Source organism: Manacus candei, unplaced genomic scaffold (assembly GCF_025592945.1).
Source record: "Manacus candei isolate 608988 ecotype Guabito, Panama unplaced genomic scaffold, ASM2559294v1 h1tg000018l, whole genome shotgun sequence".
NCBI classification, from domain to species: domain Eukaryota; kingdom Metazoa; phylum Chordata; class Aves; order Passeriformes; family Pipridae; genus Manacus; species Manacus candei.
The window spans coordinates 9,702,000-9,721,849 of record NW_026138066.1 but is presented as its reverse complement, the minus strand read 5'-3'; the positions used below and the strand labels follow the sequence as shown (position 1 = coordinate 9,721,849).

Here is a 19,850-nt window from a genome sequence, read left to right as displayed (position 1 = left end):
AAGGAAAAAAATTATTGCTACTAACTGCTGTTCTCTAAGCTATAATATCCATCGTGCACAATTGCTACCTATTTTTACTTTCCTTCCTTCCTCCTTTTCTATCTCTTTTTTTTTTTTTTTGGTACTTCTGCTGTTGAGCCGCACCACAATACACTGCTATTTTGTGATTATGTACACAGTGGGAGGGAAGGTAGAGCATGTGTGCCCCCTCTGGATATTGCTTCAGTAAAAGCAAGTCTGGCTCAGCTGTTTGCTCTGTGAACCTCCACACTGTAAACGTATATATCTGGAAAACAAAACAAAACAAAACAAAAAACCCCAAGACATATCCAGGAACCACAGCCACTGGAAAGTAACCTTGCTTTCTTCCTCTTGGCTGCATAATACTCCCCTCTGCCTATCCTTTGAGAGTAGCATCTGCTTTCACAAAAATTCCCTCAGAATCTGGAGGAAGACTGACAGTCAAACTGTAGCCAATTCATACATGGGAGGACAAGAAGGATTTCTTGAACACTGTAAGAGAAGGTGACCAGCAAAGCAAATAATAACATCCCAGCAAAAAGGCAAGCACACAAAAATGCAAGATCAGTAATTACCTAGATCCCAGGTAGGATTGCGTGCCCATGCCCCAGGGTACTACAAGGAAGAGTGGGAAAGACACAACTCTTGCCTTGGTATGTTTATGTCTATTTTAAGATAAAACACTGCATATGGGTGAAAAGAACAGGGTAGTGAAGAAGTAGTAATATTTTGATAGATGTTTATTTGTCATGCCAGAACCACAGAAGAGTCAGGGTAAAAAAAATGAAAATGCTACACTGGTGTCGTCTGGTGACGTGTGGATGAAATAATGTGGCCATTGTGTCTGCCAAGCTGCAGTTTTGTTGCCAAGTCCCTGAGCTTTACCCTGGGAAACCCTCCCTTGCCCAACCCCACTTCCCGTCCCTGTACTTTGCAATTACCCCTGAATTAAGATGCCGGTGATGGAAACAGTGATTTCTGCACGTTACTAAGAGAGAACCTTCCTGTACAATCCAGCTGGCATTTTATCCTATTGCCCTGATTTAAGGAGTTAGCTGGTACAGGACGCTGACACTTGGGAGGGCAAAAAGCAGCTGCTCCTGTGCAGACGCCAGGCCCTCCCAACTTCTGCACCCCTCTGCTGCTCCCGACTGCGCGCTGGCTTCTCACAAAAAAGGCCTTTCTAAACTTTTCACTTGGGCGGGTTATTTCAGTGGAAGCGAATATCAGGCGGGGCAGGTCTCTGCCAGTAAGCGAGGGGAAGCCGCGAACCAGTGTGGGAAGCGAAGGACTGGAAGGTTGGACTCGATGATCTTGGAGGTCGTTTCCAACCTAACTGAGCCTGTGATTCTGTGAAAACTCTGGAGATAGGGCCGTGTACCCGGCCGTGTGCCCCTCCTCGTCCCCAGGACAGCCCGGCGGGTCCCTGAAGGGAACCGCGCCCGCCCCGCCCGCGCAAGCCCCTCCGCCGGGCAGGCCCCGCCCCCCATAGCCCTCCTGCCTGCTGCCTCGTCGCTCTAAGATGACGTCACCCAGTTGTCTCCGCCCCCCGCCGTTCTCGCCGTTGCGGGCGGACCCTCTCCGCTCATGACGTCAGAGGTGCGCGCCGGGCCCGCTCGCACGTGGTGGCGGTGCCGCCATGAGCTGCCCGGTGCCCTGCGCCGCCTGGGTGCGGCGCGGCGTGGCCAAGGAGACCCCCGACAAGGTGCGGCCGGGGCTGGGCTGGGCCGGGGACCCCCGCCCGCTCTCCCCGCCGCCGCCCTCACCCTTCTCTGTGTCCGCCCCGCAGGTGCAGCTCAGCGAGGAGGAGCTGAAGGGTCTCATCGAGGAAGCGCAGGACAGGCTGGGGTGAGCCGGGGCGGCGGGAGGGGCTCTGCTGGGTGCGGGGTTGGAGCCGAACGCGGGCAGCCCTGCCCGCAGCCCAGGGAGCTCCTGGAGGGCCGGCTTGGGAAGCAGCAGCGAGAAGTGGAGACGGCACCAGCCAGCACGAGTTCCTCCTGGAGCGCTGTGCCGAGGGAGCCTGACGTCCCGGGAGGAGCGGCGGTGCGGAGATGGAGTTCCGCTGAGATTAGCTCAGCTCGTCGGAGCGCGGTGCTGATAATGCCGAAGTTGTGGGCTGGATATCCATTTGGGCCACTCACTTCGGAGTTGCGCTCCATGATCCTATGGGTCCCTTCCAGCTCAGAATATCCTGTGGTTCTTAAAGTGTATCCTGCAGTCGTTGTGGCCATGACAGGGTAGGCTGTGTTCGCATGTGGTTTCTCAGTTGTCAGCTGTGGTGCTGTCAGACTCCCTGAGCTTTTCTCGTGATGTCTGTGGCCTGGTCCTCTCTGGAGCTGCCATTCCCGCCTGGAGTGAAAAATAAGTTGGGTTTGTAACCGTGGGTGCTTTGGAGGTGTGGCAAACCGAGATGGAAATCCCAAACTGACTGTGAAAAAGTGATGCTGAGGATGTGACTTGACGATCTAAGGAAGTCTGGAGGCCGCAGTGGGGCTCAGAATGATGTGGTGTTTATGCTGTGGCAAAGAAGGCAGAACATCACTCAGGGGTGTGTTTATGGCTCACAGATGAACCTAGAGACATCACAACTCTCAGCACTGGAAGGTCTTAGTTATGTAGTTGCGTTTTGTCACTCTGCTTTTAAGGAAAAGGTATTTATGAAAAGAGTAACAGAAGTGACATATTTATGAAACAACCTATAGAAAACAAGGAAAAATGGCTCTCTTTTGTCTAGAAAAAGATCAAGGTATTGTTCTATTTTCTGGTCTTTTTCTGTTAGATTGTTCTCTGTAGGTTTGAATTTCTGATTCTGTTTCAGTTATGTAGGGTGTGTGGTTGTACCAGGGTGTGTGTGATTGAACTGTAAAAGCTTTTAGAATTGGGCAAATATTATTCACCCCATTTCTCTTGGATCAAGCAGTGACTTTATTGCTGAATAGTGTCTCATCCCAGAATGTGTTTTGTTCTGGTTTTGTTTTCTAATGGTTCCAAAATCGTCTTAAACATTTGGAAGTTCTCACTTTATGTTAGTTTCTTAACTCATGAAGTTTTAATGTTTCTGTTATCTGTAGTGTTACTCATTTCCCTTTATGTGTGTGAACTTTTGATTTTTTGAGTGGTTTCCTTTCTCTGGCAATTTCAAAAGCATGGAAAGATTTGAGGTGCTGGTTGTTATACAGTCTGTAAAACTTCAGGATGGAAATTTAACGACCATCTGAAACAACCAAAGATGTTATAATCTATTTATAGTTGCTGGTACTTCGTAAAATTTGTTACAACACCTCAATTTTTTTTTCCTGTGCAGAGATCTCAAATCAAACTGAGATTTAGAGTTTCAGGTATTTAATTCAGAGATCGTATCTGAGAACTGCCTTGGCTCATTGTTGCTTGGGAATTTTACATGCAGAGGGACAGAAATACAGTGTATTCAGCAGGGATGAGTTTCTATGGAGCATGCTCCATTGAGACACCTCTGTTATGTTCTCAGCCATTGTTTAGTGTACATTTCCTTCTACTGAATGAATTTGTGCATACAGAATTGTTGCCATAAAGTTTCCAAGTTGCATAGTTTATCCCATAAGAAGTAATCCACAAATGTCCCTACCTAATAGATTTTATGCTGGTTTTTTTTTTCCTTCTATTGTAAGTATGGAAAGTGTGAGGAAATGAAGTTTTAAAAATCTTTAAGAAATGTAAGAGTCCTCACACATGACAGGGCCTGTGGGGGGGGGGGAGAAAGAGGAAAGAATGAATTGGACATGTGAATGCACAGAAGTGAGGTTAAGAAATGTGTAAGAGAAACAGATTTAGACACACGGTTTAGTTTGTTGAGCAAAATTCATGCCACATTGTGTCATGAAAACTTTCAATGAAAAACTTTCTCTGAAAACCTGAGAATAACGGTGCCTTGTATTATGGGAAAAGATCAGGAAGGAGTGAATGGATTTCCAAATGATTGCCATAAAGACTTGAAACCCATGTGAACAGCTAGGACTGTGTGCTGAAATCTGAACAGCAGTACCCTAAATAATTACCTGGAAGCGTTGTACATGTCTGTCACAATTTCTCAGGGATGTGTATCTTTCCACAGGGATGGTGCTGGTGCCAACAATGAAGATCAGACAGCAGGGGACACGAATGTGGCTGTTGCTGGCAGCTCTCAGTCTTCCCGTAACAATGAAGACCTGTCTGATCATGAACTGGATGAATATGATTTGGAAAATTACGATAAAGAGGAATACACGGGTAAGAAAAATTTATACATCAGATATGCAGTGCAAGGGAAGAACCTTTCCACTTCTTGTTGTACTTAAGACCTTAATATCCTAAAACTACACAGTGTTAAGTTTCAGATGCTGGAAATTCACATTTTTAATAATTCACTTGTCCCAGCTTCAGAAGTCATTTAGTGAGGGAAGCAATTCACTGCCCCCCTCCCTGACAGTAAAAGCAAGAGCATGTTGGAGAGATTGTCACTCCCTCTGCTGTAGTGCTGGAGCAGAGCGGCAGAAGTCCCTGAAAGCTCCAATCAGTTTAGCTTACCAAGGTACTTGGGTTTGAAACTTGGAAGTTCATTTAGCCCACTCCTGATATTTTGCATTATAGGTAATACAGGTATCAATACAGGAGTTTCTAACTTCACTTGTCACTGACATGTCTAAAAGTGTTCTGAAATTCCCGTCTAGGTGATTTACAACTTGGAGACTCTTTGGCTACTCTGGCAGTATATGGGAGTAATGATAATGATCCTTACATCACCCTAAAAACCACTGTAAGTACTTAAAAAATGTTTAATATTGTAAACAGCGTAAACTTAAAAATCAGTTGAATTTTTGACACTACCTTATGGTCTGTAAGTGCTTGCAGTCCTTTTTCACAGGTGTACCAGATTTTTGATCAGACTGAACTTTTTTCTTTCAAGGTTGCTTTGTACAGTCCCTTCTTTGTGTGCCTTTAGCATTTCAGTAGAAGGTTAAGGCTCATTATTTAAACCATGCAGAGTGGTTTTTCACCTATCTAGTAGAACACAGAAAATGCTTGAAGAAATAACAAATCTGAGGCCACTAATGGCCCAAATTAGAAAATTTCCTAGTCTGCAAGACTCTTGCACCTTCCACCAGTTTGTGTAAGAAATTGGGCTGAGGTGGACTCAGGCTACGTGTCAAATTAGGGATATGGCCTGAGGAAATACATCCCTGTTAAACAGAGAAGCACAGTGTGCTGTATTGTTGGCTGCTTCTGCCTGTGTTAGTTTGCACCTGTCAGAGGGGGAACATTTTTGCAGGAGCTGGGTGTGTAGGAGCTCTGCTCTGGGTGAAGAAGTCTCTGGCTGCAGCCTAACACAAGTTGTGTCAAGAGTACTGTCCTGTTATGTGGCTGTTTGCCTTTTTCTGGTGGACAGGGATGCAGCACAAGATGCAAGCAAGACACAAGGTAATCCTGCTACTCTACTTAACATTGGTATTGCCTTGGCTAAAATACTGGGATATGGAGAGATTCCAGAGAATATCCCCCAATTTAGTTCAGAAGGCTAGATTGCAGTTTGATTGACTTAATTTACGTGGAAAGATTACAGAAATCAGGTAGAACTAAGGTGAGGTTGTGTGAGAAGAGACAATCCAGAGAGCAACCAGCAGAAACTGTGATCATCTGGGGCTGGGTGATAGTAGGTGAATCTTTGTCACCTCTTCTAAGCATAAAGATCCTGAGATTTTTCTGGGTGCTGGATTCTTTACAAAACCAGCAAGATTGAAAGAAAATATTAGCTGTAGTCTTCCACCACAGTGTCTAGTTTCTGTGTCAGGGAACTCTGTCAAACATGACAAGGAGTCGTTATGGTGACTTCACATACTGTACAAAGCTCAGGGAGGAAAGCACTCACCTTATCTCTAAAAGGAGTTCACTTGCTATGTGCACTTTGGGGCACTGTTTGCTTTCTCTGTGTTCCACTGATGATTTTTCTTGCTCCTGTGTATCAGTGGAGGAGAGAAATGCTTTAAAAGTTATTTTTATAGTCAAAGAGCTATTCACACAGGGATTCAGAGAGAATATGATCTGCATTTATTCTGTGTCAGAATAGCTAACTTTTTCCAGATATACAGTAAGTGAACACCTTTTTCTCAGGCCTTTCTTCCTATGCTCAAGTTCTTTCCTCAGATTCTGCAAGTTCTTCAACATGGATTTTGTGTTGTCTTTTGGTATTTACTGCTAGTACTGTTGAAGACTAAGTATTGTGTAACATTAAGTTAATTAATTAAAAGAATTGTAGGACTTGATGGAATTCAAATATTGAAATATGCTTGAAGTGAATAAAAAAAGAAATTAAAAACCTGCAACGAGAAGTCCAAGAAGTCTTGGATGTGGTGTATATTTGAAAGGTGGTACTCTTGTGAGACTATTGACTTATGTACAGTTCTTTGTTTTTCACTGACAAAAATTCCCAGATGCCTTTCATTCCTCAGTAATAGTGAAAGTCAGATGAGAGATTACATCTGTTCTGGTATAGCTGAATGCCCAGTAGAGCTGTAGGCAGTACTTTTTGGGAAATATTTTGCAGGAAGCAGACTGTGTTTTGATGCTCTTGGAATTTCTTCCTCTATGTGAGGAGCAATTGCAGTATCTTTATTGGGTAAAATGCTGTTATACTATATAAATGGTCAAGAAGCAGGAGCATGAAGGAAATAAGCTTGCTTTGTATGTCCTGGTGGTGCTTTTCAGCAGTGGGCTGCATCATGATAGCCTTGAAATATGGTTTCATATTTGGTAATTAAACGTGTTTACAAATCCAGGTACGTCCACATACTAATTTATTTAATGACTATTCAGTCTCCCTGTGATTTGGGTCTGGTTCCTGCCTTTCTCTGTTTATCACCATAAGATGGTTTTAGGTGGGTGGGCGTTGGGGTGTTGGATTTCGACTGTTTTCTGTTATGGTTAAAAATTACTCATTGATTCAGCCTTTTGAACATACGTAGTTCTGTGCATTTATGTGCATTGCTTAACGTCCCTTGTCCTCTCCTTTTTGCTGTTCAGGAGCAATATGAACAGGAGGACTTTTTGATTAAGCCAGATGACAATCTTGTCCTTTGTGGCAGAGTTGATAAAGACTGCTGTAGTTTGGAGGTCCATGGTAAGTAAAATAGGATTTGTTCTTTACAGTGAACTTAGTGAATATGTCTTGCCTAGCCTGTGCCATATGGTTGTGTCAAAGAGGGAGTGGGCTGATTTTTGTAAGGTTTTTTTCTCCCCTTCTGCTCTGTGTTTTGTTCTTTAGCCACTTTCCAGGACTAGAATATTTCATGTGGAGTTATTGTTATTTAGAGGATAGCTTGCCTCTTTCAGGCTGTATAGCACTTCTTTTCCTTATTTAATTTCTTATGAGACTTAGAAAATACTATGGCATTTTTATTCTCTGAACATACAATCTTTCTTCCAGTCTTACTTTCCATATCCTGCAAGCATCCCCTAATAGTTTGTTATTTTGTTGGGTTTTTCCCTTCATCTTTCTCCTTGCTTCTTTAAATGGGCTTTCCACAGCTAGGACTAGAAGAATCAGCACTTTTATCATCATAGTTTTAGAAGAGATGGTCCTTAATATGGCCTGAATACTGCTTTTTCTAGCAATAGGTTTAATTTTACTGTGTAAGAGATTTTCTTGTTGCAGCAAGGAGTACTACTGAGTGTGCTGAAATTATCATCTTTTCTTACCATGGTTCTTTGTGGGAGTGGTTCTGCCTATTTGTGTGATGGTCCTTGTTTCTGCAAGGAAAGTATTTCATTTTAAGCAAGAAACACGACCAAAATGTTTGACAGCATCTATTCAGATACCAACATCTTTATTAACTGTGTCATTTTCCCCAGTGTAAACTTACAAAACAATAGCAAGGGCTTCTGCAGTTTCTAACGTTGGGTAACCCTGTCTTGGTTAACTACTAAGGCAACTTTGTTAACTGAAAACTTTAGTTATCTGAACATCTGTCACATGCACTTAAAAATGGCACAGTAATTTTGTGTGTGTGATGGTAACATATTATTAAAATAATTAATGTTTTTTCTTTGCTATCCAACTAGTAAGTTATTTTATTATGAGAAAAATAGCTGGCTACAGGGAATGCTGTGTTTAGTGTATGGTTACTTTATTGAAACTCTTCCTGTATCTCAGTACAACATGCTAAAGGCAACTTCTTCTGACTTTTTAAGCTTCCTCTACTTTAAAATCTGTTTGTCTTTTACTTTCATTTCCACTTAAATTTCATCTGGAATGATTCTTTTTTTTAATTGCTAATTCTGTAAAGTGAATGTCTGAATCTCCATTAATGTGTTCTGATGTAGAAAGTGCTGGATATAGAGCATCTATTTTGAAGTGATCTTACAAATAAAGTAGTCTGGTGTGCTAGGAATAAAGTATTGCACCTTTGCTGAACTTGTCACTTCTTTATCTAAAGTACACAGGAGAGTGTTTGTTTTGTGTAATTTTGTTAAGTATAACATTCATACTTGGAGGGTCTGGCCTCTACACTAAAACTCTGAACACGTTCCAAATTTATATTCTAGACCTCCTTTACAATTTAGTCTTTGCCACATGTGCCTTTTGCAGAAGTGAACTGTTTTATAGTTGTTTACTTTTCCTCTTCAATGATGTCTTGTTTAACTTTAATTATTTTTCAGTTTATAATCACGAAGAGGACTCATTTTATGTACATCATGATATTATCTTGCCTGCTTACCCTCTAAGTCTGGAGTGGTTGAATTTTGATCCTAATCCAGATGAATCAACAGGTAAATTACAAAGAATCCTGTAAATGTCCAGTTAAAATAATTTTTACTTGCAAAGTATATAAATGTAATGTTGTCACTAAATAATTTCTTCCAGAGGTACAAGCAGAAATAAACCCAAGATGTTAAGAAGGATAAACTGAATATCAAGTGTTTTGGTGTGGTGATACAGTCATTTTAGTGATGTTTCTGTAACAAGTGATTTGACTAAAACACCGGGTTTATTACAAATAAACTGGGTTTATAAAAATATAAGTTATTGTCAATTAGCAGACCAGAGCAAGCTTTTCTCTTAGTATAATATAATCTGCTTTATATTCCATTTGCAAATGAAAGGTTGCTTTTGCTTAAATTCATTATGTCCAATGCAGTGATTAGCTGTAAACTACAGAAAAATTTATATATATTTACGTATTTAGTAACCTTTTTCCTGTGTTTTACAGATACTTTCTTTTTCCATAGTACAGGGGATGTGGTTTTGGTTTGGTTTGTTTTTTCCTTTAAAAACAAACAAAACATGGAACTTTATACAACTTCTTTGATCAGTTACTTGTACTGAAGGGGAAGAAAACAAAGTAAATTTTTTTTCTGGCAACATCTGCTGTCAGCTGATATTTTTAAATTGCTCCTTGTCAGTTATAAACATCAAATATGTTCAAGTAGAAGACTGTGGCACATAAGTTTTACTTAATCACAGAAATAAGCAACAGCTGGATTGCCAAATATGATATTTCATAACTCTAAATAAATGCGGTTGCATTTGGGTTTCTGCTTGTAGGAAATTATGTTGCAGTGGGTAACATGACCCCAGTTATTGACATTTGGGACCTTGATGTAGTAGAATCCTTAGAACCAGTGTTTTCTCTTGGAGGCAAGAAAGAGAAAAAGAAGAAAAAGAAAGGAAAGAAAGTAAGTATTGTAAAATTATTTGTCTGCTTGGATGGAGGAAACTTAGGGCAGAGAGAATGCCTTTTTTTTTTCCTACAATATTTGCTAATTGTTCTTGAGTAGTTAAGAGCAGAAGAGGAGTGGGGTGGCTTATGGTTGATTTCCAGTTGCTGTCCCAGTAAGCCTTGCATCTTAACCATTTGAAATTGGAATTCTAGGAGCTGGCAGTTACAAGGACCTAAAGCTCAGTTAATTGGGAGGTGAAAGAGGGAACTGCCAGGGGTGTTTAGAAACAAGCTGAAGAAGTTGCATGGTCGCTGGAAACAGTGGGATTTCTTTTACTGGAGTAACCAGTTCTGTGAGCCCCACCAGCTGTGAATGGAGCAGTCTGAGATCTGGGGTAGGAGGCAAGGTGCAGGCAGTGCAGAGACAGTTCTCTCAAAAGCTGTGTTGCAGGAGTAATTTAATATGAAATTGTTGGTGAAGACATTTAGGAACTCTTGCTAATGCGGGGTGATGCTTGGCTTGCATTGAAGCTGTAATTTTCAAGCCTGTTTATTTTGTATGTGTGTACACAGAGTCTGTCTTCAGAAGGGACCGTGGAAGGACATACTGATGCTGTGCTTGATCTTTCATGGAATAAACAAAGCAGGTAAAAGAACACTTGAATAACAATGGATGTTACAAATTTGCATTCTTAATTAGGCATACAATGTGCACTCAAAGTCCAAAAACTTGAAAGCCCTTCTGAAATTAGTCCATTCTTAAAAATACACCCCCATTTTATTCTTTTTTTAAAACTAGAACTCTTGATTATTTTTTTTAAGTATTTACATATTGCTGCAGATCACTTTTTGTTTGCAGGTTTTCCAGCTAAAGGCAGGGCAGAGGTAGATCTGAGCCATTTGATAAATCGCCTACATTTCACATGTACAAACTGGAGAAGCAGAAGGGCTCCCCAGAGCTATACTGATCTGCCAGTGACCTAAGACACCATTTCAAGAGATACAAGTAGATTTATAGAAGAAGGTTCTTGCTATTCTGTTTTTTTCCCTCTAGCTTTTGCCCCAGAGCTGTGAACAGAAAAGAGAGTGTAAAAGCCCTAATAGCACAGTTACAGAAATGAAATGCTTCTAGCCTTTGGGTTATCCTTGGCAGAGAGAATTCCCTGTTGCCCGAATCAACTAACAATGAAGTGCTGCTATTGAAGCAACACAAATGTGGCCCATCTTGGAGCAGGGGTCAAGGACAATGTGCTGACTGAAGTAAAAGATGCTGCTGGGTTTTTATCGGTTAGGTGGTTGTGAAGAGTTCATCTATCAGAGGAATCTCAGCATGGGTCTTGAAACTGCTCCAGTCAGACACAGGATAATTTATTTTGTTTGTGAATTTTTTAATTTTTCTGTTCCCGCTGTCAGAGATGCCTCTTCCTCTGAAGATGAGCATAGTCAACTCTGAATACTCTGAGCAGGTGTAAGCTTTCACTTGTAGGGCTTTCTTATATAGATACTGAAGAATAAAACACCCACGTGGACCTCAGTAAGTGTACATAAATTGCACTCTTAATTTACAGGGTAATGTCTATTGTTCTTAAATTATACACGTAGACAAAGAGTGTGGTAGTGATCAGTCCATCAATCTTACAGAAAGAGTAGCTTTCATGTACCTTTCATGGTTGTCTGGCGATAATACACAGACAAGTATAGAAAAAATTATGGTTTCAATTGCTAAGTGTCTGAAATGCATAATTCTGTAATGTGCTGAGTTACAGTTCATTGATATTGGTAGATCTCTCAGGAAATAAAAACAGCCCTGAAGAGGGAAGGTTATGGACGAAACAAGGAACTCCTTGGAGCAGCTTATATTTCAAATGTGTTTTTTGTTGTTTCTTTCTTTTAAGCAAGGCTTGTTGTGACAGCTCTCTACAAATAACTTTCTGCCTGTAGGTCACAATGGTGTTACTGTAAAATGTTCTTACAGCCTTCACTGTGCATTTTCTTAACTTTCCCTTGTAACACTGCTTGGGAAAACAGCGTTTCCAGGAGAATATTAACTCTTTCAGTCAGAAACACTTGGTTAATATAAAAAGTGGAGGGAGAAGCAGTTTCAATCAGAAGCAACATGTTGAGGTATTAGATCTGATTTTAAGAGCAATGAAGCAATGGTAGAAATTATACTGTGTGTTTGACGGGCTTTTGGGAATGTTCTGATTTTTTTTTCTGATTAAACTTTTAAACTGTGTTTATAGCTCAACACAATTGGTCAAATTCAAGTTGAAATGTGGGGTCTGTAAACTAACTGAAATTTTAGTGATTACTTTCAGCAGTCTATGAAGGGTGTACTGTGTTGGGTCTTCAGTGGTTATATAAACAATCAGATATTAGCAAAATACTTTAAAAACAGGTTTGTCTGGCTCTTGGCTGTATGCATATGCAAATAAAACTAAGTTTTGCATAGGTAATAAAATGCTGTTTAATGTCAAAGGAAAGAAAGTGCCTAAAAGCCTTTATTACTTCGGGGTTTTTTGAGAAATCTTTGAGTAGATGATATTTTAAGTGATGTCAGGGGGAATTACAAGCAGAACTGTTGCTGTTGTTGTAAGTGTTCTACTAATGTAATGTAATATAGCCTATTTGTAGTCTTTACTTGTAATTTATAATTGCCTTCCAGGAGTTAATCCTCAGGCTTGAGAGACATAGTCTATAGACTAGAGTGTACTTGTTCTCAGAATTGGGCTCTGTATGTATTTTGGATTTTTCACCATTATTTGTTTGTGTAAAGACTTCTAAAACTGATTTTTTGGTCCATTATCAGGAATGTTTTAGCAAGTGCATCTGCTGACAATACTGTGATTCTGTGGGATATGTCTGTGGGTAAGCCAGCAGCCAGCCTGACGCTACATACAGACAAGGTATGTAATAATTGCTATGTTTCTTCCATGGTAAAATACAGAGGAAAAAAAATAACTGCAGTTTTTCATTAACTGCTTGGTCCTGAACCCTCAGAACAACAATTCTGTAATTTTCTAACAACTGTGCAGAATTGTTTAAATTTCTTAATTAGTTGCTTTTGTAAACAACACTGCATTTGCTTTTTAAAATGTTATCTAACTTATCCTTTAGAAAGTTAGCAAAGATTTACAGCAGTTTTTAAAATGCCTTTCTGTGAAAGGCCTAATGATGGAGAATCTAATAATGCTGGTATAAGCTACAAAAATAGATGTCTGAGCAGAGGTCAAACTAGAACTCTCTCTTAAGGGAACAATGAGTGTCAGTTACAGTTTGTTCTGGGTGAAAAAGGTTTAAAATAAATGAGACTAAAATACCATAGTGGTGGTTACGTCAGAAATGAATTAATCTCATAGTAATTAAAATGTGAAGGCTAGCTATTAAGAGTTATAACCTTATTTTGCTTCTAACAAAGTCACTGCCCTTGACAAACTCCTAATTTTCATTTTTTGTTAACATCTGCTTTTTCTCCCCAAACTGGAAGCAGATATTTATTTTACCTCCTCTAGCTTTTTTATTTTTTTTTTTTTTAATCTAGGGCAGAAAGGGGGCAGGGGGTCCTGTTCAGTTAAATTATATTGGAAAATACTTTGTTTCCACCAGGTGGGGGTGTTTGAAGCAATGTGCATCTCTTGCACTATTTTATAAGCAATTAGAGTACCAACACGCTCATTAGGGTGTTTTTTTGGGGGGAAAATGTGCTGGCTTGGGGAAGGGGTGGTTGTGCTTTGTTCCAAGAAAGTTCCTGTGTATGTGTGTTATATAAAATCTTCCATTATCCAGGTGCAGACATTGCAGTTTCATCCGTTTGAAACTCAGACCCTTATTTCTGGATCGTTCGATAAGTATGTCAGGGTAATGTTTTCAAATGTTGCACATAGGGAGGGTATTAGTATTCAGTTAAGCCCATTAGGTTGTTTTGTGTTTTCTTTTTCATTTTTTTATAACTCTGCCAATTTGAGTAATGCTGTTATTTTTTTCCAGCAAGCTAGCCAGGTTTGTATGTGGCCAAAATGTGGTTTTCCTTACCTCTTTTTTGGAGGTGGCCAAATGCTTTAACCATCTGGACTGACATTTTTTGTGCCAGGTGTCTGTTCCAAACTGAACTTATTTTTTCATTTGTCCTTATGGGATTTTCTGCATTAGAACTGTGTCACTTTTTATTCCTGTGAAAACTTGCCCAGGTTTTGCCAACCTGTAAGGCCAGGGTTGGGGGGGATGAGGGACCTTAAAATCCCAGACCACTCCCTACAGCCTTTCTAGCCATGCCATAGCCAAAGTGTAAAGGGCTGTCTCCTCTGATTGCAGCCTGGATATGCTCAGAAAAGGTTTGTGTCTGCAAACTTGGATAGCTCTGTAACTGCCAGTTCTTACAAGCCCTGCTAGCCAAAAAACTTCCTCTCTGTTCTCCCATCTCAATGGGGTAACTTTTAATTTTGTTCTATGACCATGATTTTCTTATGTTGAATTTTTTATTCTGCTTTTAAGACTTTGTCCTTGTGTTAAAATATTTATAGACTTGTCAGTCTTTAGCCAAACCTTGGTCTTCTCTGGCTTCTGTTACACTCTTGCTACATCTGCTTAAGTGAAAGTATCGGAGAAAAACCTTTTGCCTCTGTTAGGAAACTGTGTCTATTTCCTTCCCTTTGACTTCCTTTGATAAAAGGATAAAGTCCAAATGTTGAGACCAGCTAGTCAATCCCTCTTCAGCTATCCCTTTGATACCATGGACCTCTGTAAACCAGTAGACTGCCTTTGTGGACTTTTCCTGCAGAGCCTTGCCAGGACCACAGGCTATTCAGTGAATAGTGGCAGATGCCTTCATAGCCTGAAAATCAGACTGTTAAAAAGCTGTTGTGTGAAATGCCTGGTGAAAGAGCTGGGAAACCGAGATCACATTTCTTTTGCTTTAATTACAGGATAGGGTGGGAGTGGGTTAGGCTGTGGATGTTGATTGCAGTGAGATGTCCCTGCAGTGACATGACCACTCCTCCCTTGCATTTGCACCCAGGAGCTTTTTGAATTGGGACAGATTCTACAGCCACTGGGCCGAGCACATATCTGTAAAGAATCCCAGAGGATCCTCTAACTTCCATCTACTCTCTCCTTTTTGGAGTAGTGTTTCTCTAACTACTTGTAAAGATTGATTTTTATTTTTTTAAATTTCTTTTTACTAAAGCATATTTGAAAATGTGTTAATATATATCACAAAATGATTTCCTAATTAGTACATCATTACTTGACTTTACTGAAGTCTGTTCATAATTAAGTGATATATTTGCATAATTATGGTCTCCTGTGTGATAAGTATCTTATGTATTGAGTAAATTCAAGCTCTGTTTGCTTAGTTTCAATAGAATGACTGTTCATAACCAAGATGAAACTTTGAAGCACATGAAAAAAGCTTGTGCTTATCTGCGAGATTTTAATCTTATTGAATTGGAAGTCTAAGTAGTGAAGCTGTTTCCATTTTAATTATAGTTTACATGGAGCTTCTTCAGATGCTGGTGGTAAAGCAAACTATGTCACAGAATGTTCTGCCCTGATTTTTTTTTTTTTTTTAGATTTTATTTCCTGTCCCTTTTTCCCATAGATCAACGGTGCTGTATGATTGCAGAAACCCACAAGATAACCATCGAGTGTGGAGGTTTAGTGGTCAAGTTGAGAGAGTAATTTGGAATCACTTTTCACCTTGTCATTTCTTAGTGAGTACATGCTTTTCTATTCTTGGGCTGTTTTAACCTGCATTTTTGTGTTCATAATGTTTCTGAATCATAATGGAGCTGATGGACAGTTGTATGGTTTGTGCTGCTTATTATGAAAATGCTCCAGGGGAGGATGTTTTTAAGTAGTTTTTTCAACAGGCATATTTAGACCAGCTACTTATTTGGTATCTTCATTGTGACAGTAGAACAGCTATTGATGCTGCTGCTTTTGCACTCCAGAGGTGGCATCTTTGTCATGTTGTTACAGTGTTCAGTGGCTGGGATATATTTTTCGTTGCATAGTTGCTGTTGTGTTTCATGTAATGAGGCAAATGCAACTGAGAAGTAGCTAATTAGAACTAAGATCCTGAATGTTGGTTCAGTGTTTCAAGTCAGCGCTAGAGGGCACCGTCCTCCCGGCTGGTACTTCCATGTAATCCAGTGCAGCATAGTTTAGGTACGTAGAATGGCTTGGGCAGCAACTGGATGGAGACTGACTTCGGAGGCTCAGGCCTGGGAACAGTGTAACATGCCCTACAGAGCAGTGTCTGCCTCAGGGATTTACTTGAGGGTGGGTATTATTTCATAGGAAGTTTTTTTCCAAATGAATGATGATGACTGTTTGTTTTTTAAATGTTGTGGTTTTCTCAGGCAAGCACAGAGGATGGTTTTGTGTACTGTCTGGATGCTCGATCTGATAAGCCCCTGTTTACTCTGAAAGCCCATGATGAAGAGGTGTCAGGTAAACTGCCTGCATGTCCTGTTGGTCCCCAGCGGCAAAGCACATCTGGAAGATGCCTTTAACCTATAGGACTGAGGTGGTAGTGATTCCTTGTTTAACAATTAAGTCATGCATGTAATCATGGTAGCTGACATGTGAAGCAAATCTCTGCTGAGAAGCCATTGAAAGCACAGTATTTTAACAACAGTGAACTTTCCTCAGTGACTGTCATGAATAAGCATGTAAAAACAGACTAATTCACTTGCGACACACTCCTTGTGGGTTTTTGGTTTTTTTTTTGGATGAGGAAATACAAAAACGATGGAATCTGGTCTAGGATTATGAACTATGTTTACCTCCTCTCTCTGTAATTATTTTATACTGACTCACTCTGAGGATGATTTAGGTATGGCACACGGGAAGGTTTTCACACTGCCTCCTTTAGGCTACTTTAATTTGGTCAGTGTAGGAGCTTCCAAAAAGGAACCTGAAGTCCCTGATCAGGTGTCTAAAATGAGATTGTATGAACATGCCCCATCATCTTGGACAGCAAGCAAGATGGTCTTTGGCAAATGAATGAAGAAAGCTACCTGGGGAAGCAGGTTATGTTAAGTAAGAAGTAGAACAAGCATGTCTTTGCAGTGTTATCGTTGTTGGATTGAGACAAAATAGGCCTACACGGTGCTTTTAATCTCACTACAGGGAGCAGGATGAAATTTTCATTAATGTTTTGCTCCTTTGTGCTGGAACAGAGTTTTGTGTGAGGATAATACTGAGGTTGTTCTCATGACTTCAAAATGTATCCTCATCTTTGTGAAACAGTGGTTCTCACATGGCTGCACTGTTAATCTTCCAGGGCTACAGCTAAGCAGTCAGGTTAAAGGGTGCCTTGTGACATCATCTGCTGACAAATACGTGAAAATCTGGGATATCCTGGGAGACAGACCAAGTTTAGTCCATTCCAGGGATATGAAAATGGTATAGTAATATTTATTTCTTGATTCCAGTAAGTTTTATATATAAACTACATCTGCTTATTCTTTTTTTGTCTGGTTTGAATTTTGTTTTACCTAACATCTTTTAGGGGAAAAAACATCTGTATGTTCTGGATAAATCATTCCAGTGCAGTATTCAACATGGAATTGGCAGACTGCTTCAAAGCCTCAGACCCAAATTCCAGATACAATGTTCTGAGTAGAACTATAGGTGCTCCAGCCTGCACCTGCCACATTCAAGACAAAGATGTGATTTACTGTTTATACTTAGCAGCTCTTGACTTTCATTTTGTGTCTTTACAAAAGAAGTTTCGGGAAACTTAAAGAGATTACGTTTGTTACAACTTGCTTGGTAGAAAGTATTTTCAGATGACAAATTCATTTTAGAAAGATTATATTTAAAAAAATAATCCTCTTCTTTCTTCCACCCTCCCAGGGTGTTCTCTTCTGTGCAGCTTGCTGCCCTGACTTCCCATTTGTTTTTGCCTTTGGAGGAGAGCGAGAAGGGCTGCGTGTTTGGGATATAAGCAAGATTTCTGCAGGTAATGTTCTCATTTCTTTGAATATTGTGGTTCTCCCCTTGCCTGCAGGATGTATTTGTATTCAGTAATGTATTGTGGCTCTGAGAGAAACTGTAGGTTAGTATTTTTACATACCCAATGACTGCCTATGGTGTTCACATTTTCAGCTTCAAAAAGTGTTGGTTTTTTTTCTAAATTGGAGAACTGTTTGACATGATTTATTTTCTTGTAGCTGAAGCGTAACACCCGATTTCTTATATCTGTTTTATTTTTTTCTTAATGTTCCTGGTGTAATCAGGTACCACATTCTTTGAGTACTTGTGGGAATAAAAGTGAGGACTGGGTTGATCAGTTGTTGTAGCTACATGTAACTAAATGGCATGAATTTTTGGAGAAGGCTTTTAAGAGCTTGGTGGAAACCCAGAGAGACTAAAGCCAGAAATAAATTATTTAAACTTAATGTTGTGCTCTTCAAACCTCATCCACTTCACAGTACAGAATTATGGGTACAGAATTATGCAGAGGGAAACCTCTAGATGCTCTGAGGGAAAAATAACAGGAATTGTAATTAAAGTATCATATGCAGATGATTTTTCTGACATGTAACCTTCAAGTCTCTACTTGGGGCAAGGGGAAAAGCTTTGAAACTGCATCAGGTTAGGATTTCCATTCCATTCCATGGTGTTCACCATGCTATACTTGCTGTAGTCATCTTGAGTACTCATCAGAGTAACATGTAAGCAATCCCCTGTCTGTATTGCAGTGAATGAAGTTTTTGGAAACAGAGAGAGACTGGTTCTGGCTAGTGCCAACTCCATGGCTTCCAGCTCCACAGCCAGCAGGAGCAGCAACGACTTGGAGACAGCAATGGAATCATGATGGACCAAACATCAAAAAATAGGACTAATTAACGGGACTATGCCTAATGTGTATTCTGCAAATCCCCCTGTTAGGTGAGAGCTCATGGAAATGACTCTAGTGTCTTGCAGTCTGCAGGCTTCTTTATCTCAGACAAAGAAACATGGTGGTGTGGTTAAGCTCTTAAGATCCTGCCTCTGTTACCAGCTTTGAAAGATTAAATCACTTGCTTTTGCCTGAGATAATGATCCCTGAAACAGGGGCTACCATGTGTAAAGCTGACATATAAAATGAAACAGTCACTAGAAAAGCATTCTGGCTACCTGAAGTTTGTTAAATACTGCAAAGGTTTTGATCTTCTACCTTCTAAGGGTACAAGAAAAAATACTTCACCCAACAGTTGTGTAATAAATAAACAAAAGCTGAATTAAATGACAAGTGTAAATAGATAATTTATCCTTGAGGCTAGGTTTACAGATTTCTAATACAGATTTTAAAATATCTTCTATGTATCTTTTTAAATCTCCAGAGTAGTTCTCAGGTAATAAAATGGCATCCCCAGTAGAATCTTGAAATGTATTTCTAACATTCAGCTCACCAGTATCAAACCAGAAATATCCCAGCTCCATCCATCAAGATTGGGTGTTTCTTTTCCCCAGTTCCACAGCACCTGAAGCTGACTGATGCTGCAAGGTATTGAGTTTTTCTTCAAGCTCCAACTGTAATATATTTTAAGAGAATTTGAACTGAAAGAAGGAGCTGCTAGTTGGAAAGGATGAGAAGCTGTCAGGACACAAAAAAACGAGGGCTGGGATCTCAGCAGGTCCCTGTCTCTGGTGAAAGCTCTGTGTTATGTACTCATGTTCATCACCCCACCCAGGTGTTTCTGCCCAACACCTGAAGGCACAGGAACGTTTTGAGTATCAGTTGAGCCACCAACTTAAGATCTTTGTTTCCAGCATCAGGAACCTAATCAAGGATTGTGACTCCAACAATTTCCTCGCATTTAAAATGGAGCACCCGAGTGCCTTACCCCAGACCAAGAAGTTAAATGATACTCTTACCCTCCTGTGAAGTGCTTCCCACACTGAAGGTGTCTGCAAAATGCCCTGGGTATTAAAGCCACTGGTGTCAAAGCAGCTGCACTGTCACGGCTCCCCACTGCTTTCCACCCTAAGCACTGTAACTCACTGTGGTGAGGTAAAGCAAGTAAATTGTAACACTACAAACTGCAGATGGGAAAAAGGCTGGGGAAAAGGGTTAGATCTTTCCTTCCTATCCCTCAAGGGTAAGTGGCTGCTTCTAAATCCACTTCAGCTGTTTCTAGTCTGATGACAGGTGTTCACCATGGCTCTGCA

At 40.3% G+C, this 19,850-nt stretch overlaps 1 protein-coding gene across 2 annotated transcripts; it reads left to right on the top strand.

Annotated features, from left to right (window-relative positions):
* Positions 1–1,578: 1,578 nt before the first annotated feature.
* On the top strand, positions 1,579–18,993 carry PWP1 (PWP1 homolog, endonuclein). Of its 2 annotated transcripts, XM_051784604.1 has the most exons (15): positions 1,579–1,726; positions 1,811–1,869; positions 4,112–4,266; positions 4,707–4,792; positions 7,054–7,150; positions 8,689–8,799; positions 9,575–9,705; positions 10,263–10,336; positions 12,499–12,595; positions 13,476–13,537; positions 15,286–15,397; positions 16,049–16,139; positions 16,975–17,096; positions 17,550–17,655; positions 18,398–18,993. In XM_051784604.1, exons 1-15 carry the CDS (start codon positions 1,661–1,663, stop codon positions 18,511–18,513), a joined length of 1,485 nt encoding a protein of 494 aa, XP_051640564.1. In that variant the 5' UTR covers positions 1,579–1,660; the 3' UTR covers positions 18,514–18,993. The 2 variants fall into 2 exon arrangements, with proteins under 2 accessions (XP_051640564.1, XP_051640565.1); XM_051784605.1 differs by lacking the exon at positions 13,476–13,537 and having other exon boundaries at positions 1,624–1,726; positions 15,257–15,397.
* The last annotated feature ends 857 nt before the right edge of the window (positions 18,994–19,850 follow it).